Here is a 27576-nt window from a genome sequence, read left to right on the forward strand (position 1 = left end):
ATTTGTGATACTTCCATAATGGAAATTGGTGATATATTTTTATTAACAAGTTGCAGTTGGCTCAGTTCATGTATGTACAAAATGACTGATGACAAACTTCATTTTTATTTATTTTTTTAATCATGCTTTTTATTGTTTCCTAATGAAAACTTACAACAACAACCCAAACCATAACAAGTAAAGTAATATGTACATATGATGACAGATAGTATCTATAAATTGAAAAACAAGGTATTCCAAAACAAGGGAGGAGAAAAATGGAAATAATAATAAATAAATTAAATAAAAATATGAATAATGATGATACAATAAAGATAAATAAATATGAAATATATAATAATATATATATATATAATGAATTGAAAAATAAATAGAGAAACATAATTATAATAATGATAATAAAGAAATATAACATATAAATAATTTAAATATAAATTAATAAAAATAAATACATTAATAAAATAAATTCTCACACCAGATTCCCAGCACCTATTACACTAACTCTCTTACAGTATATTTTATAATGCATTAGCATGTGATGTTTGATTGGGACACACTGACTAGTAACCAACAAGTAGGAACACAAACCTGCAGGACGCCGGCGTCTCAAGGAGAGGGAATTGAATACCTTTAAACCTAAATTCAAGAGTCATATTGATCATGCACGGTTGGGGGGACTTGTGCAGTTTCCCCAACAAGATTACGTACTGCTGATTATTTCCCCGAAATTAGCAGCTCCTTCTAGATGGCCCAGAGGATTTCATGTAATTAGCTCAGCGATACTCGGGCAGTAATGTGGAGTACACTACTGAGTTCTCCCAAATGTCAAGAAAAATCTGCATCAGAAACCCAATTATAACGTTCCCAAAATAAGCATGCAATTTGAGGCAATAATTAAACTTTGTCTGCTTCTTATTGTACAGTATTTTTGCTAGAATGAGCACTTGAACGATCAAGTGTTTGTTCAGCATTTTCGATCACCATTATCATTATTCTGATCATGCTCGAGATTGAAAAGTTTAATTTAGTAAATTTATCTCTGGATATTCTGCTACCATCTTTTAAATTTGTTTTGAGCTAGCTTTTTTACCAACCATTACATCCTTGATGCCATGTCCTTCTTCAATATTCCATGTGCAAACCATCAAAAACAATGAATACCTGATTGGTATTCTCGTACATCTGTTGCCCACATGGCCTGCCTCTTCAAGGTCTTGGTGTCTTGCTACAGTTGAGAGGTAATGAGGTGGAAATGCTTCAGAGATATAAGATATATTGTAGTTCATGGAGGAATGCTGGAGCCAGTCCATTACATGCGCTACATTTTCTTCCTACAGGCACATCTAAACAGGATCTATCAGGTATGAAATCCGCGTGGCACAGAAATGTACTGGAGTAGTGTTGCAAAGATTTTACCAAAAAAAAAACCAGTGAAATCAAATAATCTCTTTTTCTATTGAAAACATCCCAGCTGTTTCTTGAAAACCCCAAGGAATGATCTCATCAGAGTTCATGAAATTGATTCGACTGCTGCATGCTTCCCCCAAATATAGCCTGAAAACTTGTCACACTGATCTTGTGATAGAAAGTGCGTGGAGCTTATCATCATGAGATCAGACGACAATTTGGTTAATAACATAATGAAAGAAAAAAACGCCATTTCTGTGTCGCTGTTGCCTGATCATTTCAAACTTTACATCACAGCATGAAGTTGTCTTAATTCAAGCCCGGCTCAGTCTGTCTGTCATCTCCATAGTATTGTAGATTGTCTAACATTTTCTGTCAGTATCACTTGAAAATTGAGGGTAAAAGTGCTCCACCTGAAATCGTTTGAGTATCAAACATGCCCTGCAGACCAAAATGAGAACGTTTGGAACGCACCGATCATACAGGTGGCCAGTGGAGAAGTGGATAATGCTGCGAGAAGAGGTTTAATATGGGCATTTTTCCAAGTGTGAAAACTGGTTACCGTCGTAATCGACATGATTTCAAACAGACTACAGCCACTGTGCCACCTGTCAAGCTGAGTGTTTGATATTCAAAAATAGGTTTTGAGTGAAGCATCACTTCGAGTGCAAAAACACGCTACCACCATATGACGCACGTCACGACAGGCCTATTTTTCTTCCTTAGTAAACCCACACAAACCACAGTGGCGAGGCACACTGGCACACATGGTGCCCAGTAACACCTCTCTTTTTATTATCCAGTGTGGATGTCCCATGAAAGGCAGCATTTTTTTGCAGCACACCAGCCAGCTGCTGTACCTCGACTTCCTCATCTGTCAGTGACACATCGTCTTCTTTTGTGGTCTTGAAGCTGTCGTAATGGTAGAGGAGATGGCTTCTTGAGTAACTCTCAGAGCTCTGCTTCCCACCATTATATGTCATAAAAGGCATCATCCGGCAAGCCTGTACTGTAGGTGTGAAGATTGACACTGTGGATGCTGAGGAAATAAATAACACGCAGGGGCTTTTTGTTATTAACAAAGAACCAGGCAACTACACATTACCCACCCATTTTTCTGCACCGTGTGGCCCTGTTGACGTGCAGCACCATGACATGTCACGTGACGCATGTCATGTGACGCACAGCTCTGCTGTGGTGGCAGTGTGTTTTGCACTTTAGTCTGCAATATGTTTGGTGATCTCTTTTACAGCTGTCATCAAGGAAATGATTAGCAGCCTTATACTGTAGATTATAGAAAGAGATTTCCTTTATAGTTCTGATTATCAGAAAGGGAAATGATTTCCATGGTGGGTCTCTAATGAATGCATGAGGGAACGGCTGCTAATTGTTTAATTGTCTTGTTCTGTTTGTTCATCTGATGTCCGTCTGTCATGCTATCTGTAATCATCACAACAGCTGTATTTCATCTAGGATGGTGTGGCTATTGAAACAACATTCGTTTGGGGTGGACACGCTGAATTGAAAACTATGCAGCTGTTCAATTTTTTGAGCTAACTTCAAAGCTTGCTAAAGGGATGGTTCAGGTATTTTGAAGTGGGGTTGTATGATACTTATCCATAGTCGATGTATTACCTGCAGTTAATGGCAGTCGGAACCGCACGGAAGCAAAGCAATGTACTGCTGTGGACGGGGCCGGCAGCAAAACGCATTTTAGTTCAGTTTAGGTGTACGCTATATTTAGAATAATAGGCTATACAGTCTATGTTTCCATAGGAAACTGAAGCTTTTATCTATGCTCTTGCCAAAGCCACAAGACTGGTGGCTTTGGCAAGAGCATAGATGGATACAACGACTTCAGTTCCCCGTCAGAAGGAGGGGTAAAGCAGTGAAATTATTCTGAATATAGCGTACACTTAAACTGATATTGATCTTTTTTAGGTGGGTCTTTCTTTTAGGTGGCTAAAATATGTTTTGATACCGGCCCCGTCCACGGCAGTACATTGCTTTTCTTCCGTGCGGTAACTCCTGTCTGGTTCTCCAAACTGGTGCCTTACTTTACTGTAGGTAATAAACTGACTATGGAAGTACCTCATACACCCACACTTAAAAACACCCAAACTATCCCTTTAAGTGCAGGATTTTCTCATTAATACATTGATGAAAGATCTTGGTATTGGTCAGAAAACTAGTACGGAACTGTACTGTGCAATTTTAGATGTGTGGTGGTGATAAACATGCAGAATTAATTTGCAGTTAATTTCAATGTGTTTTCAGTTCCTTGGCTCCCTAGTTGGTCAGCCGCTTTCATTTTTTGTTTGAATAGTACTGTGCATGTAGGACATGGACTTTGTTATGCAGAATAAAAATATTAAGTTTTATTCGCAAACAGTACTTTATCACGCACATCAGTGATGTGGTGCTCATTTGTTAGACAGGAAATTCAGTGGCATAAAATAACCGGATTATCGGAGTTATGTGAAAATCCCCCCATAGTTTTACAAAAATTCAACTTTTCCTTGTAGTTACTGGATACTGGTCGATTAAGGAACAGACATTATACGTGTAAAAACTGATACGTTAAGTTTATCTGCCCTGACTGCATAGGAGACTGTGGACTGTTACAATTAGGTAAATAAGCAACTTCATCATATTTGCTGTACAGTAAGATGATGAGTAGCAGTTTAATCACAACAACAGTACAGTAAATTGAGTAATCTGCTTTATGCAGTGGTACATTTAACATTTGTGAGCAGCTATAACTTCTTTTCATCGTTCAATACTCAGGATACCAACTTTGAAAAAAAGCCTCAGAAGCTAAACATCAGAACGCATTTGTACATGTTTATGTTTTGGCCTGCTTCCTTCTTTAAAGCTAGAATAAAGCCTTGAACAACCGTTAAAAAACATCTATATATGGTTTATTAAAGGTGCCCTGTGGAGTATTCTTGTAAGCAAACAACATTTCTGTTTACATTCATTGGTGTTACTCACCAAAACACAGTGTGAATCCTTGAGGTCGAACAAACCTGTGTTGTTTACATACATGTTTACTTGCTAGCAGTCTTCTTCTTCTTCCCTGCATTTGTTGCAGCGTTTCCGGAGCGTGTATGGCTTCACCTGCACATGCACAAGAACGACAAAATGTGTACCCATATGTAAAAGTTTTGTTCCATAGCAGGCCTCCAGACTAACTTTTTACATTGGTTGCACTGGTGCACCTAACGTTTTCATTTAGGTGCACAAGCACATCATTTAGGTGCACCCAAAATGTTTCATTGTGCCTTTTGGTGTAATACATTTTAAGCATTTTGACAGTTCCCATAGGCCTACACTAGGTATGTCACAATACCATAAATGTAGTAGTCGACACCAGCGAAATTCCATGATTCTCGATACCACAGTTGAAAAACATAATTAAAACAATACATCCCATTGACTTCAACATACACTCCTTTATTACTGTTTGCATACTGTTTTTGTTAGGAAGTTAAACCATTCACAATTCCCTCTGTCAAAATATATTCTTCAAACAACTGGATTTATTCAAACAACATTTTACAAGATTACTTTTGAACACATGACTTTATCTTTTCATAATACTCATTTTTACCGAATAGAGCGTGTTGCTTACCAGCTGTTAACAGCTGACATTAACTAACTCTCATCCTGCCAATTTCAACACGGATTTGTTGTTTGCAATGTAGCATTATCCTTGAAAAAAATAGGGTGCATCTCATGGACACGTCGATAGTGGGTTTACTGCATCCCAAACACATTTCCCATTGTCTCCAGGACGACACGAAACCGTTAGTCTAGAGCCCCAATGGTAGGCCTACCTGTGATACTTTAGAAAAATGAATTTTTGCATCAACTCGGTACTGAAGAATCGGTTCTCGTGACATCCCTAGTGCTAGTAGTGGTCAAAAACTTCGCAGGGTACCTTTTAAGCTAACATTTATACCTTCTATAACTTTTTCAACCCTGCAATTACTTTATAGTGGACTCTTTCAGTAGAGCTACATGTAAAAGTAAAAAGAATAGAGAGCCGAGGGTTACAGTTTTTAATCATGTTATATTCACCTTTCATGTGACAACTCTTCTTAAAATGCAGCAGATGGAGGAGACAGTCTCTGTAGCTCAGGATATTGAATTAATGTATAATGTTTGAGCAAAAAGAACCGGATTAGAGAATACAACATACTGTATTTCATCATGTGAGGAACCCAGACAGTCTATGTTACATCTGATATTCTGTGACAGATTCATTGTCAGTTTGAAATCTTGTCTGGCTTCATTTGACTCTGTTTCCTTTTTACTGTGATTTTGGGATTTAAAGGTTAACACAGGGAGAAACGAATTCATTCTGAAAAGCCCTCCCACACAAAATGTTCAGTGTCGGCAGACAAAAGCATTGTGCTATAACGCTGAGTAAAAGGGGCGCACAATGTGCATGGATTTAGAGAGATTACTGTATCGTACAATAGAGAAGCAGTGGTACTGTACATTAAAAAAGACAGGATAAAAGGAGCGAATTCAAAAACTGTTGTACACTCGTGGGCGCATGTTTGCGTGGACTTGTGGTTCAAATTCAAATTGGCACTTATCTGGGGACGGTTTTGTTTTTGTTTATACAGCTATTAAAGTTAAGTGTTTATATATTTATTTTAAAACTTTAATCTACTTTCACGTGCGGTGTTCGGTTCTTTCAGTCCTTTGAATGCGTTTCCTGCGAGTCGCTCTAGATAAGTGTGTGTCTGTTTAATAACTGAAAAATGTAAATGAAGTATTTATCCATGCTTTGTACATTATCTACATAATGAATGTTTGGCTTATTTGAATACATATTAAACATTCCGCTTGATGCAGGGAGTTTTCAAGCTGCAATTATCTGGGAATATTTTGAACTGTGACTACACAGAAGGAAGTTGTAGTGAAAAAGGACTAATTATAAAACTTAAAAGCACATTAAAGTTTATTAGTTGATTGGGTGATGGCAGTCTGTGATCGTTGTGGTTTCTTAAAAGGGGGTATATTATGCTTTTTTGCTTTTTCCCTTTCCTTTAGTGTGTTATATACAGTATGTTTGTGTGCATGTAAAAGATCAGCAAAGTTACAAATTCCAAAGTCCACGCCAAAGGGTGTTACTCTCCCCCACAGAAACACTGCTTCCGAACTGCCTGGAATGCCTTGCTTGAAGTCCCGTATTTTCTTCCGCGATGTGGTGATGTCACCAAGTAACACATTTGCATAAGGGCAAGTTTGGCACGCCGTCAAACAAAGCTAGTTCGAGCGATGCTGGAGCGGAGTCCAAAGAGTTTGGTTCCGTTGACCAATCACAACACAGTGGGCCAGCTGACCAATCACAGCAGGCTGGGCTTTTCGGGAGGGCGGGGCAGGAGCTCAAACAGAGGCTGCAGCACAGCCGGTGTGAGAAAAGAAAAGTGTTTCTTTAACATTAAAGCCTGTAAGCATGTTTTAGTAGAAACCAAAAATACAAGGATGAACCTAAAAATAGGCATAATAGGTCCTCTTAAAAAAAAAAAAAAAATCAAGTTTCAGGACACAAATCTGCTTTAAAGGCCTGTTCTGTCTAACATCCAGATTGCCAATTAGAAATTAAAGACCTGAGAAAAGAAACGCATGATTATTTTATAAGTAATGAGATGCTTAAAGACAATGTGTAATTAATGTGGTGTGGCAGCGGTTTAGGCCGAGCATCTGAAACAGAGGAATGCTTTGAGTGTTGTGTGCCAATGTATGAGCCATTGTTTTCTCCAAACACAAAAGGCTACTCATTTATACAACAGCACGCCTGCTAGCTCAGTAGTGGGAGTGATGTAAGGGTTTCTCTTCACTAAAACGCTAGTCAGTTTTCTGTGATGTGCTGGCAGAAGCTCTGAGGCTCAGCAGTAAATGACACAGAGAGATGACAATATGCCTAGTCATCAGTTTCAGTCAGGCGTCACCCGGTGAATGAAACACCACCGGGGTTCTGTACATTTATGTGTTTTAGTGTTATTTGTGTTAGTATGTCTCTTTCGCTGCATTGGCCCCTTCACGCTGACATTACAATTCCTGTCAGAACAAAGAGCGTGGATAATTCTGCATGGAAGGGAATAACAATGGGCTGGAAAAATGATAAGTCCCAAGGGAGCCGTCACCGTATTGTTCTGAGCGTTTTTCTCGGAGGAGTGATTTTGTTTCGGTGTCTTCCGTTTTGCACGCTGCTGTTCGTTGTCCTTTTGTCTTAAACAAACACCTGTCACAGATATGACGGCGATACTTGTCAGCTCACTTACTGCCGGAGCGTCGCTGCGGATGAGGCGGTGATGTTCCAGACTATTAGGTTGCCTGTTTATAATTGGACTACCGCTCTTTCTAGGCACCGTGGTGATATGCAGCCAACTACTGTTTTTAATGATGCACGGTGCACAGTGTGTTTTACTGTTGACAGTAGAGGACTTACAGTGAAATTACACTCGCACAGTGAGCTTTGCATCCGATTTGTCCAATGAGTATTTTATCGTCTCCTGTTTACCTCCCTCATTGAGCTTATTTTCATAGTGATATAAAGTACTTGAATTCAAACACACCATATGTTCTTTGTGTTATTGTGTTATTATATAATCAAAGCCACCAGCATTGATTGATTTCTGGAAGTAATTGATGGTTTGATTCACCGTTTTGCCCTCCAATTATTCCAGCAGATTGCTTTTGTTTACTTGACATTTTCCAAATGTCCTGTAATGCACCTGATGAAATAGCTGTTTTATCATTTTTGCTTGTTACGCTTCAACACGTCTTCGCTATGTGGGCCATCACATCCCATTGTCATGCTTAACATTCTCTCTTCAGCGTCATGAAATCCATGGAGCATGCTTTCCGAAAAGCTTTTCGTCTTGTGGGCTTGTTGGGCTTTTCGGTGTCATCATGATTTAACTCGACATGGCATGTTGACTAGAATAGTTGTAAGTATTTGTTTGTTTATCCAGAGGTTTGATTTGATCTGTAATGATATGAAGTCATTCTGTATTCAGCAGAGTGGGAGATGTGACCAACACGATGATGATTATCACTTATTTATCTTGATATATGGGATTTTATTACCTTATAAATTGAGTCAAATGTGCTTTAATGTTCTGCTAGTAATATACTATACTACTATTTACTGTAATGTTCTAAAAATATGCAATATGTTATTAATTTCCAATTATTTGAAATGTAGCTTCATAGGGGTGTAACGATACGTTTTTACAACAATACAATACATATCACTTTCCATGGTTCCGATACGATTCAAGGACGATATTTGGCTAATCTAAAGCGATACAATATGATTCAATGACTTGAAATCAACACAGCAACTATTTTTTTGTGCCAAAAAATCAATCGGTGTGACTGTGAAATAAATAGCTGGATACTGAACAGTGCAGGTCAGGATTCCTCAAAGTTTTTTTATTTTAAGGGAAACAGGGCTAAATTAATTATGGATATAAACAGATAAACACAAATACATACACCTTTTATTTGAAAATAATAAAAAGTGCAACTTCAGGATCCACTGCTTCAGTTCTCAAGATACAAGGCAGTGCAATATTTAACAAAAAAAATAAATAAACCAACTTCTATTCAAGTTAAATGAACAGTGGTGTAACCTACTGCTTCTCTTCTCACTGTCAATATAAAAACGGTAGAGCAATAATATTGGCGTCTCAGCAGTTGCACATTGGTCGTGTTGCCGTTGTATTTCATCTGGCCTTAACATATTCTGCAAACAGCGAGTGATCTATCAAGGATATCTCCCTTTTTGCATAAGCCAAAATGTTTCCACACGCTGGACCTCAAACACGGCTTGAAAATCTCTCGTTCGTCTAGCTCTTCCCGCCATCAGCCTGCTTTGTTTTGTTGTCATTTTTCTGAGATTGGCGCTGCTGAGTAACGTTTAATAATTCTTTACTATTAAAATTGCTAAAAAATAAATCCATGTAACGTTCGTCGTGTTTAAAAACAAGGTGCAAATTCTTAGTATTGATACAATATATTATTTACCTTGCAAATCGATTTTAGATCGATATACATCCCCCGTGAAGGACAACTTGCCGAGTACCTATCCATGTTGTTGGATCGTAGGAATATAAATCAATGCGGTAGATGAATCGTTACACCCCTATAACTTCATCAATTATACATGAGATCTGAACTGCGATGCTTCAATATGAGAATTCATCACTACATGATGGTATGGAGCAGCATTTCGTGATACCATTTCACCGTAAAGAAGAATGAAACATAAATTATTCAAAGCACATTTTTGTCTATTTCAGCCTTTGAATACAATCAAGCAAAACAACTTTTAATTTGTTAACATTCAGCACAGAGCATCTGACATAGGCCACCTGTAGGCATAGATTTATTTCCAGGTGTCACACGGGGTGTAGGAAGAGCTGCAACAAAATTGCTTCTTTTAAAACCCCTCATTGCTTTTTGAGAAGCACAGCAAGACTTGATGACTACTAACTGTTGTTTCTTGATGTAGGGCGGGCTTTTTATGTGCACGAATAGACAACAGTGCTAGAGCAAATTCACTTTTATTGGCCTTTATATTCTCATTATCGCTTTAAGCCTCAGAAATGGATTGGGAGTCGATAATTGCGGTGCTACTTTTACCAAAGAGGCTGACATATCTCTGTTGTTGCAGCGTAATGGATTCACCTCTTCCTGATAAACCAATAACCTTCTTATCTGTAAGCATTCCCCTTATCATGATGCCAGTAGACACACTTCTTTGGGGGTTGGAAGCAATCTTGTTCCAGCGTGCAGTACAGAAAATAACACGCCGTAAAAATACCCCAAAAATACACCTGTAAAAAAAGAAACTCCCCGTTGTCACATAATAGGCTTCTCCTGGTAGGGAAATCCAAAGCATACCTCTGGTTGTATCTGCAGACTTTTCATGCATTCAGCTCAGGGACTGAGGATGTACGGAAACTAAACTGGACACTTAATACCTGCATGCAATGTGCAGTGTCCCAGCTTTGCCTGGATGAGGATTACTTTCTAAGAATTGCTTTGCCTTTTGTTTGTTGTTGTCTCTGTCCTCTACAGGCATCATGGAATCGGCCCGAGCAACACAAGGTATTCTAAATGCATGACTTTTTTTTTTCCTATACCCATCCATCTTTCATGTCAGGGGAGTCTAATGCAATTCTGGATGGACGCAGATCAAAATTCCTGATCAAATAAGGGTCAGGGAAGAGTAAGAACCCTGAGAAAGATGCCAAACAGGCCTGTCTGTCTGTATCTCTCACATGTTTGGTTTTCCATATAAAATTAACATGCAGTAGTCTACTTCAGCCTGCATGTTTTTTTCTCTTTCAGACCTTTAACCTACCTGCGAGAACATAAGTCGATACAAGATCTCTCTGTCATCCTGCCCACGTCTCCACATCTCGCTCGATCCGATGCCAATTCTTGATTATCACTTTTCAAAATGTATTCTTGACATCAGAAAATAGTTTTTTATAGCTCTAATTCGTTGGACCAAAGATGAATGAATATGTATGCGAGAGAAAATGAAAGACGTCTTTGTGCAGAGCCAGGGACTGTTCCTGAAAGAAAGTGAAAATTGGCAAAAGAAAAGATCTGCCTACTTTTCCTCCAACTTACTTCACTATCGAATATGTGTTTTACATATGTGAGAAAATTGGTGAGAAATACCACTTTGTTGTTTCCAATATTAGCGCTGAGTGCGTAGTCCGTACTAGAGGACGGCACAGATTCATCTTCAAATGAACAGAGTCGAGCTCTCACGAAGCGCGTCGTCGACGATCAGCCCATCACCGTTTCAGGTGTGGGATCAAATACTAGGCTTGCCATTGCTATTTATACTTTTGTACCACTTGACAGGAAATGAATACATATTTTTAGACTATTTGCTTCCTCAAATAGCCTTGCTATTTTATTTTCAAATTGCAGGAAGCTCTGCACATCAAGCAAATTGGTCTTTTCCTTTTACTCCTAAAATAGTTTTTAGAATTCTTCTTTTTTTACATTCGCCGTTTCCAACACTCACTGAATATTGACATTTTGACACACTCATTAATAAAACCCATGATTACAAAACGTTTAAAGCGAAAAGCCCTATCACACTCTACTGCAGGAGGTGAGCAGGAACCTTTTTTCATCAAGCACATGCTGACAGTAATGACTAGGTTTGTGTGATTTCCAAATGGTTGCACTAACATTTTTTGCGCATCAGCAGTAACACACTGTCGAAGTAGTAACACTTTTACCTAGAAGGGAATGCATTATTTTGAACATTTTTATAAGTGTTCAGCTGTACAAAACTAAGCCCAAACTGTGTTTTTTAAATAGCTTCCCAGTTTTCCAGAAAGGATAAAGATAATCCAAAGCAAGTGCCACTTTTCCCAAAAAATAAGAACACACACGGCTTAAAAACGGAGTTATGCCACGCTCCTTTATTTTATTAAGCGTATTTTAGTAAACTGTTTTCTCTCAAATTATATCTCAGCAGCACATTTGTGATTTCAGGCTGTGAGTGCATTTTACGTTAATGTAACAGGCAATAATATTTCTCACTTTCTGACATAATGATATGGGGTTAAGTCCACCTGCACTCTGCAAGATATCCCATTATGAACCGCACAGGGGTGGAGTATGAGCATGGTGCAGCATGAGCGTGCTGAGCATGTTTGTTTCAAGTGCGTAGGCAGGCAGAGTGTTCACAAGCCACGGAAGGGAAGGTACATACAGGGGGAAGGTGAATTTGTATGCAGGACCAGTTAAGATTGGGTGAGACATGAGTTTAACATGTCCGCGGTGTATTCTCAATTTTATGCTCTGATGTTCCAGAAGTGTCTCTCTCGCTCTCCTCTGCTGGTAAAGCTGCAGAAGCTGTTGGAGAGCTCTGCTGTCAGTTTGGTCTGATTTGTTAGAGGAGCTTCTGTCTGAAAGTCTTTATTTTCTTCCCACCCATCTGTTTTATAGCAAGTTTTCACATAGACATGGAAAGTGTTTTTTTTGTATCTCTTTCTTAAAGTCAACAAATAATGGATGTTTAATAAGGACGTTTTCTATAGACAACCACTCTGGCGCATCGTGCATTCATCCTGAAAATCCATTGTTATGAAACATTAATGAATCACAGCATTAAATTGCAGTGAAGACATCATTTCTCTCTGGTAGATGATATTCATTATGGGCTTCATATGGGGGGGAATGAGAGGCTGTAGAGATGATGTCCATATGTTGTTCTGGCTGTTGTGACATTTTGATGCCGCGTTCTCCAAAAGAAGTTGCTGCACACAATTAAAAAGGACTCAATGTTGAAGTGACTAACTAGGACTTTGTGGTGGTACATAGCGTGGCATGTTGCACAGATGCAGGAGTCAGAAGCAGTGCCACAGGGGTCGAGGGAGAACGCTTTCTGCACAGGGGTCAGAATAAAAGGGTAGTGTGTTATGTAAGCGTCTCCCTGGTCCTGCTACCCGCTATGCATAATGAATGCCCCAGACATGCTTTGTCTATTGAATTTGAATACAAACTAACAAGGGTTTTCTCTTACATGGCTGCCCCAGTCTGGGCCCTAATTCAATATGTGTAAAAGCATCCGTGCCATTGTTTTGCCTGCAGCTTGGATCGAAGCCACGAGAGCGACCAATAGAGAGGCTTACATATTCAGTCCTGCAGCACCTTGTAAGAGGAACAATTCACAAAAAACCCCAAAGCTTACTGTAGAAAAACACTTGCATGTCCAAAAATCCATGAAATGAAATTGAGACATATTGAGTTTGAGATCTACCGTGTTCAAAGGAAAAACATCCAGAAGTCAATAAATATTTGCTGTACAATAGAGTGCTGCAGGAACGAGTCCTAAAGCATTGTAGCACTTCTGGTTCCCTCATCTCAAAGTCAATGGTTTTTTTGATGGGTTTTTAGTTCTGCTAGTTAGTCTGTGGTTAACACTATCTTAAGAGATTTTAACGCTTTGTTCTACGATATAAAATACATCAATAAATATCCCACTTGTGAATTTTGAAGCTTTTTCGTGTCTTAAAAAAGGCGTTTGCTAACAAGTGGCTAAATGAGACTGGAAAACGTCATCACCGCCTTTATGCGATGTAGTTCATTTAAAGCTTAAAGTTGGCTTATTGTTTCTGGTGATTGCATTCACACTTCAAAAATCATAAAAGTGGTTTTCATGTGTGAAGATTATCTTGCTGAACAAAACGTGTAAGTATCATAACGTTTGTTTGCCACAGAGCTGATTTTCTGCAATAATCCAAAACCCAATGGGAAAATCCCATTGGCTTTTTGTTGAGGGAACCGGGGAGATGCTAACTTAATGGTTGGACTACAAAAAATCCCTGCAGCACTCTATTAGCAGCAGTAATAAACCGTTAAGTTGAGGCTCACCCAAATCATTAGTGTTACAAAATGAAGGTTTAGAATCTGCATAATACACGTTTTAATTGGGAAAATGTTTCTCCAAGAAAAAGAAATTCTCTAGAAGGAAAAAAACGTTGTCTGTCTGAAACGGCACACCCACCGTTTAGTGTCACGTGACAACAGCAACCACAACAACACAAGAGTTGTTGAACCTGAAGGTCAGGAAGCCACTTATGGTCGGATGTTGTAACTCCGCATATCAAGTTAATGAAACCAGGTATCGTTAGAGCAGGAAGGTCATTTACTCGTCTCATTAGCCAGCTGTCTGTTGCTATTCCCCCTGGTTTCAAATGCTATGTGACTTGGCTCGTGCCTTTCATCACTGAAACTGGGGCATATGCTGGATGTGGGCTTCAGAGAGTATTGCAACATACACCAAAAAAACACCACAAGTCATTGACTCAAAATGCTAGTTTACTTAAAAAACAGAAACTGATTGTGTTGAGTGACACTAAGCCCCAAATGTCTCAACATAAAAGTGCAAGCGTGGCATGTAAGGTAATGCTCTGCTGTCTGGCGTCATGCATCAGCATATTTCACAAGTTGGTAAGCCCTCCGCGTGAAAAGCTTCTAGATGGTTTCTAGTGCCTTCTGTCATCTATTATTGATAAGCTCCCCCTGTTCTGTCAACTGTGTCCTTATGTTTCCACGTCTTTACAGAGCATACTGTGCCTTTTTCATTAGCGTAGTGTCTCTTCTGCCCATTAAAGGCAGGAAGCTTTCTTTTTTCAGGTCACCCATCTTTTTGCAGAAATGTGCTATGTAAATTGGCAATATGGAAAATGGAAAATAACTGATGCAAATGTTGTTTTTTCCCCTAAACCGAGCTATTTTCTGTCCCATTTATAGAGTCTGGATGGAACTGTAGTGGTGAGGAGTGATGCTCGTGTGTCCTCCCTCACTCTGAAGTATGTCAAGTATACAGACGCGGGTCAGTACCTCTGCACAGCACGCAGTGCCATCGGAGAGGATGATCAGGCGGCATATCTGGAGGTCCGCTGTAAGTGTTTCCTTCTCTCTTAGTATAAGTGTTTCGACCTACAAAATGAGCACACTGTAGTAAAAGTGACTTTGCTAGTCATCCACCCTCAATAAGCATTTCCGCATCACACAGAGCTCTTGAATTCAATTTTATTTAAACAGCACATTTTCCAGGTACTGTTAAAGGGACGGTGTGTAGGGTTTGGCCACTTCTAGAGGTGTGGTTGATTGCAACCAACTAAGTATCCCTCCACTCGCTCACTTTCCGAGACTGCGGTAATGTGAGCCGGTGAGTACAAAACCGTGGTACTACCGTTTGCCTCGCTCTGAGGCCATCCTTACCATAATAACACTACTTTAGGAGCAACGGAAGTCAGACGGCAGCTGGCGGTACCACGATTTTGCACTTTGCGGCTCATGTTACTGTTTCAAAAGCATGTCGGAGATCTACGGCAACCTTCAGGTAACGTAAAAATGCGAAAAGCTCTCTCTAGAGCCAGTGTTTGGGTTGTCCATTCTGGGCTACTGTAGAAACATGGCGGCGCAACATGGCAGACTCTGTGAAGAGGACCCGCTCCCTATGTAGATATGAAGGGCTCATTCTAAGCTAACGGAAAAACACAATGATTCTTATTTTCAGGTGATTATACACTAAAGAAAAGATGGTTATGAAATTTATATTCCATTTCTGCTAATAGAGCCCCCGAATGTTACACACTGTTCCTTTAAAACCGCAGAACCTAAAATGTTGTGGCACAATAACACGCATTTCTTCCTCTAGATGCCCCGAAGATCCACGGTGCAGTGGCGGTGTATACCTGGGAGGGAAATGCCGTCAACATCAGCTGTGAGGTCAAGGCTCATCCCAGTGATGTATCCATCATGTGGCTGAGAGATGGACTGCAGCTCCCCAACTCAAACACCACCAACATTAAGATCTTCAGAAGTCCATCAGCCAGCTACCTGCAGGTACACACACACGCACGTGTCGAACCACGATTTACAGTTCATTAAAATGAATGTACGCACATGCACACACAGTCATTCCATGTGCACACACACACACACACGCATAACCCTCGTGTCATCAACATTTCATGAGCATAGACTTGAAGTGAAGGGGTTTTCTTTCAGTTCCAAAATCTGATGAATAATTCAGCAGCAGGAAAGCTCACAGCAACAAATAAAAATAGGCTACTCTAATGGACAAACAAAAAGGTCACCTTCAGTGGGTTTGACACACACGTTTGTTCATCTGTTTTGGTACACTGCCCTTCATATATTTGCTTTTTTTCCCTCCTCCAGATAACCCCCGAGTCTGAAAATGACTTTGGGAGCTATAACTGCACTGCTTCAAATGAGATCGGCACAGAGTCCAAGGAGTTCCTGCTCATTCAGGCCGGTCAGTTGGGATTCACAGTGCTTCTGGTGTTTTGAATTTATATGTGTTATTTGAAGGATTATTAGTGATATGTAGGTCGTTCTATGAATACTTAGGATAATGATTTTTAGTGATAACAAATAAATAATCCGTAGGTAAATTTCATTGTAGCACATAAATTAAACAAAGCTTCTCCTCGCTTCAGGAACAGATTCTTTCCCCCATATTCAAAACACATTAGACCAAAACATCTACCACAACGTGAGATTACACAGAGCAGTGTTTGTTCAGATGGATGATACATTTAGATGAAAAGGCGATGAAACCAACATCGGGTAATTTAACGTTCCTTCCCTCTGGTTGTTTAGAAACTACAGCGGCTTTGAGGATTCCACTTAGTGTTAAAAAGAAATGTAAAACAGAATATATTATTGTGCACATCTGAGGGTTTATTGCGTGGTATGAATTGAAAGACAATTTATCAAAGTTCCAACATTTCATTGTAACATTAACTCACCACCAGCTGACACCAACAATTGTATATTCACCAACACATTAGACAAATGGAACAGAGAGCAGGGAGATAATGGCACTCTTAAGCCACAATCTGGGGTAAATGAATTGAAAACGCCGCAGAACACAGGCGACCACAGTGTGCCTTTTCATTTCGAAGGTCAAAGTGATTCAATACAAAACTGTGCTCACAGTTTGTGAACTCAAAACAGCCACCCGTACTCTGATATGGCCAATGTCAGTGGTTTAAATAGTTTAAATAGTGTAATTTTCTCTCAAATAGAGAGTGCAGTGGTGGGCGGATTTATATTTGGTTAAACTTAAGTAACGTGAATGTAAGTGAGAAATGAATCGTCAATTAATTGTGTGCTCTACAGGCCAGACATTTCCTCCACAAATCCAACATTTTGGAGTGCATCGTAATCACAAAAATCTTGATCTTTGCATCTCCTTAAGAGGGCAACCTCCGGGTCTGAGAAGTGACGACAATGTGGAAGTGCCTTAAACTTGCATTCTTTCTAACAGCCAGTAGGGGGCGACTCCTCTGGTTGCCAAAAAAATCCGATTTGTACAGAAGTCTATGAGAAAATGAGTCTACTTCTCACTTGATTTATTACCTCAGTAAACATTGTAAACATGAATTTATGGTCTCAATCGCTAGTTTCAAGTCTTCTTCAATACAGCATGATGTTCATTTATTAAATTATGGTCCCATTTAGAGTCAAAAAGACCATAAAGCAGGGTACGCTTTAGGGCGTGGCTACCTTGTGATTGACAGGGTCGCTACCACGGTGTTGTCCGGTCTGGGAGTTGTCCCTGTCTTCGTCTTAGAACTTTAAACCTTTCACAGTGTGTTTTCAGTTCATGAAAGTTAATTATAAAATTTTTGGTCACCTAAAAATGTCTTATTCAGCGTACGGTTGTACTTAGCTCCGCCCTCTCGTGTCACTTCTGGTTGCAAAAAATCAAGATGACGACGACCAAAACGACAAACTTGAGGCTTCAAAACGGCAGTCCACAAACCAACTGGTGACGTCACTGTGACTACATCCACCTCTTAGTCTATGGTCTCCTTCAATACCAACAATTTGAAGATATTTACATTATATTGAAACATAACGTTGTGCTTAGCTGACTACAATCTGTGATACATCTTAAATCCTTCTTTTTCTCCAGCTCAAATGTTATCATAATCAAAATCTCTCAAAGGTTTAGTTTTTTTAAAAGTTCAAACAAGCAGCTCACCGTTTTCTCTGGTTTTCTTTGTGCAATTATTATCATTTATGGCTGACTTGGGATCAGTTTGTGCTTGAATCTGTTTGTCATAGGAGCATTTGAATGTTTTTCCTACCTTTTTATTTCTATGGTAATGCCAAGAGTATGCAGCATTCATTGTCTGAGTAATGACATTGTTGTCACAAATCATAAATTCCTTACAAAGCGGTAGCAGTTTTTAGATGCATTTAGGGCCGTTAGGAGCTGCGAGCTCAGTCTGTCAGTGTAATGGAGCAGTGGAGTCTGCCAGTGTTGGAGTGCTGCAATCTTACAGTTTTTGTTGTAATCCCACTCCCTTTACCAGAGGTGCCATCAGCCCCATCCATCAGTGAGGTGAGACCCTTCTCCACTACGGCACAGATCCAGTTTGAGGAGCCCGAATCCACTGGAGGTGTTCCTGTCCTGAAATACAAAGCGGAGTGGAGGCATCAGGGCAGGGGCGGCTGGTATCACCAGGCCTATGAAGTCCAATATGGTAAGAACACAAATCAAAACAAAAGGGATGGTGTTGTTTTGGAGAAATGTGAACTTTTTTTGGAGGGGGGGGGGGGGTAACATTTTCAAACAAATTGTATCTAATAATTAACAAAATTAGTTATTTAAGGTTTTGTTTTATACAGGTGAAGGTTTTTGTTTCAGAATGTGTAAAATATAAATCAGGGGTTTAAGAACATATTGATACGCTTGAGTATCGCAATATTATATTTTATGATATTGTATCGATTTTCAAAAACACTATTGATTTTTAATTAATAGTTTACATGCAAAGATTCATGGCAGACCTCAGATTATACAAATAGTAGTGCTATGATGTTGATGTTACTATGATGAATGCTAATGCAGATCCCACTGTTCCGATTGCATAGAAAAGTAAACTTTATACCATAACAGTTCTCCTAAAATTAGATCAAGAATTTCAATATATCGCCTTGCATACAGTGTTGCAATATATTGAACTGAAACCCCTGTATCATGATACGTATCGTATCGCCAGATTCTTGTCAATACACAGCCCTAACTGGAACACAGTTCATTGCATGAGACAATTAGATCATCATTTCTAAGTGATTTTACATATCTTTACATGGAGATGCGTGTCAATATTGTAAAATGATCCATATTAACAATCAGTCAGCCCTGATGTGCATTCGTTGTGCTGTAGAAACGGTATTACATTTGCTCTGTTGAGGTCTTATAAAACATTCCATTTAATTTCTATAAGTGTCCAGATACCCTGAATGAAAAGAAATGAAGTTTTCATATAAAACTTTTATTAAATAGAATATAAATCATGAAATAAGACAATGATGAGAAAGAAGGTAATCCCAAAAGTAATGTATACATGATTATGACGGCTATGAAACAGCTGTCAGCTATTTCTGTGTATGTCGGGGATTAGACCTTTTTAGACCATCTCTAAATAGGTTTATCTGTTTAAACATTGTTGGAATGAAACGAGAGTTGAGCTAATCAGTGTTTACTCGGGATGGAATTAATTATGCGCGTATTGTTTGAACTGGAGCTGTGTTTGTTTCACCGCTAATCAAAATTATCAAGGTGTTCTCATCAGGGATTGCACTGCCTCTGATATATTGTAACAGGCTCCATCATCGAGGTGACGATCAAAAGCCTGAAGCCGGAGACCGGCTATGAAGTGAAGTTGTCAGCCATCAACGGCAAGGGTGAAGGTGAAAGCAGCCCCGCCGAGTTCTTCAAGACGGAGCCTGTCCGTAAGTTTCACACCCCGGTCTCCACAAACACATTACCTGAAGTCCTCTTTTCTATGTCTTAGAGTAAGAAGTGCTTCTCCATCCTATTACTGGACTATAAAACTCATTGCAGTGTAGTCCGCTGCTGGACAGCAACACACACACAAGTCAGCATTGAAACTGTTTTGACAGTGTCACAAAAGCTTCCAACAGTGTCTTTTTCAGTCCAAGTTTTTCCTCTTCCAAGTTTTTTTTGTTTGTTCAGGAGTAAAACTGACAACAGGAACTAACTCACTGACCTCCTTGTTTTGTTTATTTAGTTTTTTCCATGGATTGACCTTGACATCTAAGAATTCAGGAAACAAATGTCATAAAGTCCAACTGCTTTAACACCATCTTGCTTTTTTGCACTCTGATTTCATAACATAGGTCACACAGTCCACAAACCAATGAGTGCTGCACTGTGACTACATCCACTTCTTATATACAGTCTATGCTTTCCTTCAATACAGACAATTTGAAAATAACATTGTGCTTAGCTGACTGCAATGTGTTTAGATGCATCTTAAATCCTTCTTTTTTTCCAGCTCAAATGTTTATCATAATCAAAATCTATCAAAGGTTTAGCTTTTTTAAAAGGTCAAACAAGCAGCACACTGTTTTCTCTGTGCAATTATTATCATTTAAGGCTGACTTGGGATCAGTTTGTGCTTGAATCTGTTAGTCATAGGAGCATTTCAATGTTTTTCCTACCGTTTTTTATTTTTATTTTCTGAGGTAACGTCAAGAGTGTGCAGCATTCAGTGTCTGAGAAACGGCATTATTGTCACAAATCATGCATTTCTTACAAAGCTGAAGCAGTTTTTAGATCCGTTAGTGTGACACTGTGACACTTGGATCCAATTATTTAAAAATCCACAGTTTTGTAGTGTTTTTTCAAGCTCATGTGCTCCAAACCATGAACTAGAATATGACACAGAGTTATCCCTTAGTCCTTTAAATAACAGCCTTGTAGTGAGTCTCGAACCCATTATTTAGTTTTTAGCCCCCTCTGTTGGTCGGGGATGCATGTTTTTTGGAAGAGAAACTGTGTTGGCTTCACATTGAATGGGACTGTTGACTCATAATTGATCCAATTTTCATTGCTGAACAGGCTAGGGGCGGCAGTAGCACAATCTGTAGGGACTTGGCTGGGGAACCGGGGGGTTGCCGGTGTAAGTCCCAGTACAGACCAAGTACGGAGTGTGGACTGGTAGCTGGAGAAATGCCAGTTCGCCCCCTGAATTTGAACAAGGCAGCGACCCCCTAAACTGCTCCCCGGGCAGCTGTATAGTAGCTGCCCACTGCTCCTTATATACTAAGATGGGTTAAATGCAGTAGCTACATTTCCCTGTGCTGTGCTATGTACAATGTGTGACATTAACATTTGATTCATTTGTTGTCTACATGCTGATCATCTCTTCATATGTTAGTTTTATCAATTTAATCATCTATTTATTTTCATCCATTTGCTCATCTGTCTGTTGTATCCATCAGGCTACACTTACAAAAGTAAGTGCTTCATCTGTTGTTCCTCTCAGCTCTCAGTTTAATTGTCACTGACTCAGTGTTTTAGGCGTTTTGAAGTGCTGTTCATCAGTATCAAATTGCAAAAAGACTTACAAAAATAGTTTCTATGTTATTAATTTAATCCTTCTCATATCAACACATCAAGGTAGATATTTTTATGATTATTAATATGCTTCATTATCTCAGCTTTGTTTAAACTTCACTGTCTCTCCGTTGTTGTTGTTGACATCCAAAGCCACGGCAAAATTGATAAATCAGTGTTTTCCTTTTAAAAACTAATAATAAAGCTAATTTAGGACTAAGAGAGCAGACCAAACTAAATGTTTTACCCTGCACAAACATTGTTTGAAGTCCGTTGAGTTAATAATTCAATAACTAATCACAATAAATGCAGTAAATTTGCTGAAATATTTTTTTTAAATACAAAAAAAAAACAGTTTCCCTTCCTGCTGCCTTTGAAGCTGTTTAAGAAGAGCCTTTCACTTTCTTCCTCTTTCTCATTCTAACCTTAAATGTGGCAATCATTAAATACAATGTTTAGTTTCCTCTTGCTTCTCTGGTGCAGTCTGGCAGAAATGAGTCTCGCTCAACTCTCTAGTGAAGTGTTATTACAGAGTTTCAGGTGGTAATTTGTACAGACAACTGATTCTGATTGCCTGATATCTTCTCTTTTATGTCCCTAGATGGCATTTTTCATTTTTTCACTGAAGACACAGGTTTGTTCCGTACGTAGAGAGGATAATAGACGATTCGTTTTGTACTGCTGTAGCTTTTTCCATCCCTACAGGATAGCCCCCTCACCCCTACTGATTAGCTGCATTTATAATAACTTAAAAGCATAGCAAAACGTGTACATTTTTCTATAAACTGTGACCTTGTTTGGCTTGATTATAAATGCAAACTCCTCTGTCTGTTACCTATAGATTTTATCTCACCCACATTCTTTGGGTTGACAGCTGAGTTAACCAAATATGAATATTAATACCGTTTTGATTTGCGCCTTGTGAATTAATTGGCTTAATGACAGTATTAAGAATTAATGCCAAATCTCTGCATTTAAAAAGCTGCACATTTCCCCTCCGGCTCCAGCTATTTTTGGTGTAACTTGGGAATGTTTACATTTGGATTGGGCCCTTCAGCATCGATTAATCCACTGGTTGCCAACCTGGGGGTCCCGACCCCCATTAGGAGTCACCAAAGGTTCACGGGCGGTCACGAGGTCGCCTTGATTTTAATGGGTGTAAGATTTATTTATTTTTTTAATATATGCAGTTGGTCAATTTCTCAGCATTTCATTAATTTTTGTGAAGAAAACTAAATGAAATTGTTATTCTTAAAGTTTAAATTATTATTTAAGATATAAACAGGATAAGGGCACAGTAACCTAAACACAAGCTATATTCACAGAGCCTTCCCTCTCTGCTAACAGCCTTGTCCTTCACATGTATGTGCTACACATGTGTATGTATATATATATATATACTGTATATATATATATATATATATATATATATGAATGTGTATGCTGTATATATGTATATATGTACGTATGTACTGTATACACATATGTATATATGTATACAGTATATGCATGTATATGTACAGTGTGTACTGTATATGTATGTATACAGTATATGTATATGTACAGTGTGTACTGTATATACATATGTATATATATGTATATGTATGTATATATATGTATATGCATGTATATTTACATACACATATGTATTACAGTATATATGCATGTATATGTATATATACTGTATATACACACATATATTCGCTCGTTTTACTGAAACGGGTCAGTTGTACAGTTTATCAGTTGTTCTGTACTGATATTGTTATGCATTGAATATAATATGAAATATCCATAAAATATGTCACTTAGTCAGGGGTTGTCGGTTTACTCAATGATAAGAAAAGGTTGGGAACCAATGGATTGATCAGTTGCCTTGCAAATTATAAAGTCTCTAAAGTGAAAAGGACAAAGCTGTTGGATGTCTACTGCCCTTTTCACATTGAGAACCAAACAGAGAAATGTATGTGCTCAGTTGTGTTGGTCAGTATGAAAAGCTGTGTTGTGATTCCACGTCTTTCTGATTTAGTTTGTCTCCAGGTCATTTATGTTTTGCTCTTTTGTCCTCTACCTGTACCTGTGTTCTGTCTTTCATGTCCTTCTTCCTCTCTCAACCACTCACATGTGTCATTTCATGTGACTGTGACCCCCTCCACTTTGCAGAAGGTAACTGACTGTTGCAGGTTCTTTTGAAAGAAGACCCCTCACTTTAATTAGAGAATCCCACAGTTAAACAACACATTAATTGCTTCTATGCAATCATGTAATACACGTCGACCTCAATCCCATTAATCAGTCATGTAGACGTTTGCCTCAGCAGGATAAATGAGAGAGAGCCAGAGCTGTCTTCACGGTAATATATATAACAGTCAGGAGTGTTTAATATCAGCATCACTCGGGTGGTGCTGAATAGCCTGCTACCTAAAGGGATGCTACCTCTCCTCCTTTTAGGACGGGTTCCTATAAATCAACAGTATAATAAACACAGTTTCCTCCAATCACAGGGGAATCATTATCAGTGTCTACCCCACGCACCTGCAAAAAAAAAAACTGCCCCTACCAGCAGTTTGCTCTGGTTCTCAATCAAGAGTTTGTAGTATTCATGCTGAGAGCAATAGCTACCCTGTGCATTGCATCCTCCATATTGTTTATCACATTTAACCTTAGGCTGCATTAAAGGCTATATCAACTAACTCGGACCGATTTAACCAGAGTGTTGAAGGCAAGCAATATTATGAATCAGAGTATGAACACTAACCATTATACACCTCCTTCTTGTTGTCTGTTAGTAACTTATACTATATTTATGCAGCACTTTTCTTATCCAGGGTTACAAAATGCTTCACAGTTACAAAAAAAAGAAGATAAAAAGCATTTGACTAGCTATTTGAATTAAAGACAAGCAAAGGTTGTTAAAGAATAATAATGCAAATCAGAGCAAGGCAGCATCAAATGCTTTCTAGGATAATTTGCTGATCTGACCCCCAGAGGGAGAGCCAAATGGAGCCAAATTGTGAAGCACTTTAAAAGTAATTGGAAGGATTTTGATTTCATCACCGGAGTCCTTCAGTAGTTGGTAATAATACAGCAGAAATTTACTTATTTATAGACAGCTTCTTGGCTTAAACAAGAATAAGGTGCATTACAATAGTCAAGACGTGAGGAGACAGAAACAACGGATGATTTCTTCAAAAGAGGCGCCGTACTTTGGTAATGTTTCTGAATTAAAGAATAACAGGACTGAATTACTGACTTACGATGTTTCTCAGAGTTCATTTGGGAAATTCTAGAAACCATTTCGTTAGAAGTCTACAGTGAGTGCTGATGTGAAACTTCAAAAGTCTGATTTGGGGCAAAAAGACCAGAACTTCAGTTTAGTTTTAATTTAATTACAGAGAACTAGGAGACATCCAGGCACTCGTCTCATTCAGACAAAAGCAGCCAAATAAGTTTCACAGATACATAAAGCTGTACATCATCGATATAGCAATGAGGAGAGACAAACTGACGGGTAATGTGGCTTAAAGGGAGAATAAGACCGGTCCCAGGATTGACCCCTGAGGAACTCCACTGGTCAGAGGAGCACAATCAGACACTTTGTCTGTGATGGATACAGAACTAGCAATTAGATAAATTAATCCACTGTCTTACATTTCTATTTGATTTAATTGTTGTGTGTTATATGTTAAGTGTTTAAACTTTTGATTGTGGAAATTCGTGGGAGATTGAGACGGTGAAAACATAGTTTACTGAATTACTACAAGTAAGTTGTAAAACACAACCATTCCACCCCTTCGTTATCTTTATAGGTAAACCCATTTATTATGCTGTGAAATGCAAATCTTACATAAACATTTCAGCCAATGAGAAATGACCCTTTCCCCTGAAGCCTTGTATGACACTGGGGGAATGTCACTCAGCAACTCGGACTGAATCAGATAAGCATGTGGCTTTGTGTCATTTGGTAATTAGCCCGACTTGAGACGTAGCATCTTGAGGCGAGCGATTAAGGAAGGGCAAGTGACTTAAAAGGACAACAACAAAGAGGCCAGTTTCAAAGTTTTGACTTTTTATTTCTAATCAAGCCTTTTGTTTTTCTTTGCTCTGCAATTGTAAAGGTACTGTTGGACTGGCAGCATCTTCTCCCCATAAAATAACCCAGTAGAGCTCTGCATCTGTTTAACAAGCCTTTAAATAACCTCTGTCTTGCTCCTGTGTGCCTGCAGGGAATCCCAATCCTCCTAAACTCGAAGGGGCACTTCAACCCCAAGGCAACTCCCTCAAAGTCAGCTGGATCAAGCAGGACGACGGCGGCTCGCCCATTATACATTATCTCATCCGCTATAAAAAAGTGAGTATGGTGATTAGAGCTAATATATAAAGTAGGGCTGTCAATCGATTGAAATATTTAATTGCAATTAATCACACATTTTTTATCAGTTCAAAATGTACCTTAAAGGGACATTTTTTAAGTATTTAATACTCTTATCAACGTGTGATGGGTAAATATGCTTGCTTTATGCAAATGTATGTATATATTTATTATTGGACACAAAACAATGACAAATATTGTCCACACAGGTACTGCATTTAGCATAAAAAATATGCTCAAATCATAACATGGCAAACTCAAGCCCAACAGACAGCAGCTGTCAGTGTGTCAGTGTGTCAGTGTGCTGACTTGACTATGATTTGCCCCAAATTGCATGTGATTATCATAAAGTGGGCATGTATGTAAAGGGGAGACTCGTGGGTACCCATAGAACCTATTTTCATTCAAAATTTTGGCAGGGAAAAACTGGCATGGCCATTTTCAAGGGACCCCTTCAAAAAAGGCCATGCCGGTTTTTCCCTGCCAAAATGTTGTGCAAGTTTGGAGCGTTATTTACCCTCCTTCTCAACAAGCCAGTGTGACATGGTTGGTGCCAATGGATTCCTTACGTTATTTTGTTTCATATGCCAGTATCTTCACTCTAGCTTTAAAACTGAGCCTGCTACAAATCTAAAAATCACAAGTTGTGTTAATATGTTTGTCCATAGTTCTGACATCTTAAAAAAAACTTTTTTAAAATGTAAAAATTCAGTCTAATTCTGTTGTGTTTAAGTCTTCATGTTAATGCATGTAGAGCTGAAATGATTAGGTGATTAATCAATGAGTGGACTGAAAGTAAATTCATCCGAAACAATAACAATAATCGATTAATCAATCAAGCCAGCTTTTAAGCAAAACTTGCAAACATTTTTATGGCTCAAGCTTCTTAAATGTGTCTGCTTTTCCTTGTCTTACATCATAGTAAACTGTTGGTTGGATAAAAATTGCAATTCTGTGAGAAAAGATGATATTCATTACTTTGTGACGTTTTAAAGACCAAACGATTAATCAAGAACATAAACTGTAGATTGATCGTTGATGAAAAAAATAATCGTTTGCTGCAGCCCTGCATGTACTGTACATCTCTCTGTGTGTCCTTAGATACAGATGTCGGACTGGAAACCAGAAATCCGAATGCCCAGCGGGAGCGACTATGTGGTTCTCCACGGGTTGGACTGGGACACCGAGTACAATGTCTGCGTGGTGGCAGAGAATCAGAAGGGCAAGTCCCAGCCAGTCATCATGGCCTTCAGGACGTCTGCAGAGCCAGAAGCCATCCCAGGTACCCTCTCCCTCAGGTCACGCACACTAAACTGGAACTAAACAGCCAGAAACTGAAGAGCCAAACTCAATGTTCAAAACCAGAGCGTGACGTTCTATTTTTAACTCTCTAGCTCTGAAAGGTGAATGACAACTAAATAAATCTACAGGAAAAAAAAAATAGATTTCCTGGACGGCGGCGAGCCAGAAATGATTTTCCGGCTGAATTTTCACACTTTAAAGTTTTGACAGCCCTTGCTAAATGAGCTTGAGTTTGCGCTCGCAGAACTGGGACAGGCTCTTTCCACAGAGGATGAAATGATTTCCTCTTCAATGATTGTAGTTTTCCTTTAGCTTTGTTTACTGCTGAAATAGCAGCTAGAGGGGATAGTTTGTCCCTGTGTGGAAGCAGCCTTTAAACTGACCCTTGTGTTACGACTCCGACCCTATATTGAAATTTGTTTGTGTTTTGTGTGAGAATGAGTGTCCGTCCGTCTTTGGAGGATCTTTGTGTGGCTGCGTTTTGTGCGAGAGTGAGTGGGTGCATCTCAAGTCTCTT

At 39.0% G+C, this 27576-nt stretch overlaps 1 protein-coding gene across 10 annotated transcripts in view; it reads left to right on the forward strand.

Annotated features, from left to right (window-relative positions):
• The window catches only part of ncam1b (neural cell adhesion molecule 1b), a 92515-nt gene that overhangs the window by 51060 nt on the left and 13879 nt on the right, over window positions 1–27576 (forward strand). For 5 of the 10 annotated variants that reach the window (XM_074642366.1, XM_074642367.1, XM_074642363.1 and 2 more), the window contains exons 9-17: window positions 1338–1361; window positions 10516–10545; window positions 14728–14878; window positions 15641–15828; window positions 16165–16261; window positions 18333–18503; window positions 19630–19758; window positions 25612–25736; window positions 26859–27039. In XM_074642366.1, coding sequence (XP_074498467.1) covers window positions 1338–1361; window positions 10516–10545; window positions 14728–14878; window positions 15641–15828; window positions 16165–16261; window positions 18333–18503; window positions 19630–19758; window positions 25612–25736; window positions 26859–27039 — 1096 coding nt within the window. The remainder of the gene's footprint in view (window positions 1–1337; window positions 1362–10515; window positions 10546–14727; window positions 14879–15640; window positions 15829–16164; window positions 16262–18332; window positions 18504–19629; window positions 19759–25611; window positions 25737–26858; window positions 27040–27576) is intronic. The other 5 variants (XM_074642365.1, XM_074642373.1, XM_074642372.1 and 2 more) reach the window with 2 other exon arrangements.

Source organism: Sebastes fasciatus, chromosome 7 (genome assembly GCF_043250625.1).
Source record: "Sebastes fasciatus isolate fSebFas1 chromosome 7, fSebFas1.pri, whole genome shotgun sequence".
Classification (NCBI taxonomy): domain Eukaryota; kingdom Metazoa; phylum Chordata; class Actinopteri; order Perciformes; family Sebastidae; genus Sebastes; species Sebastes fasciatus.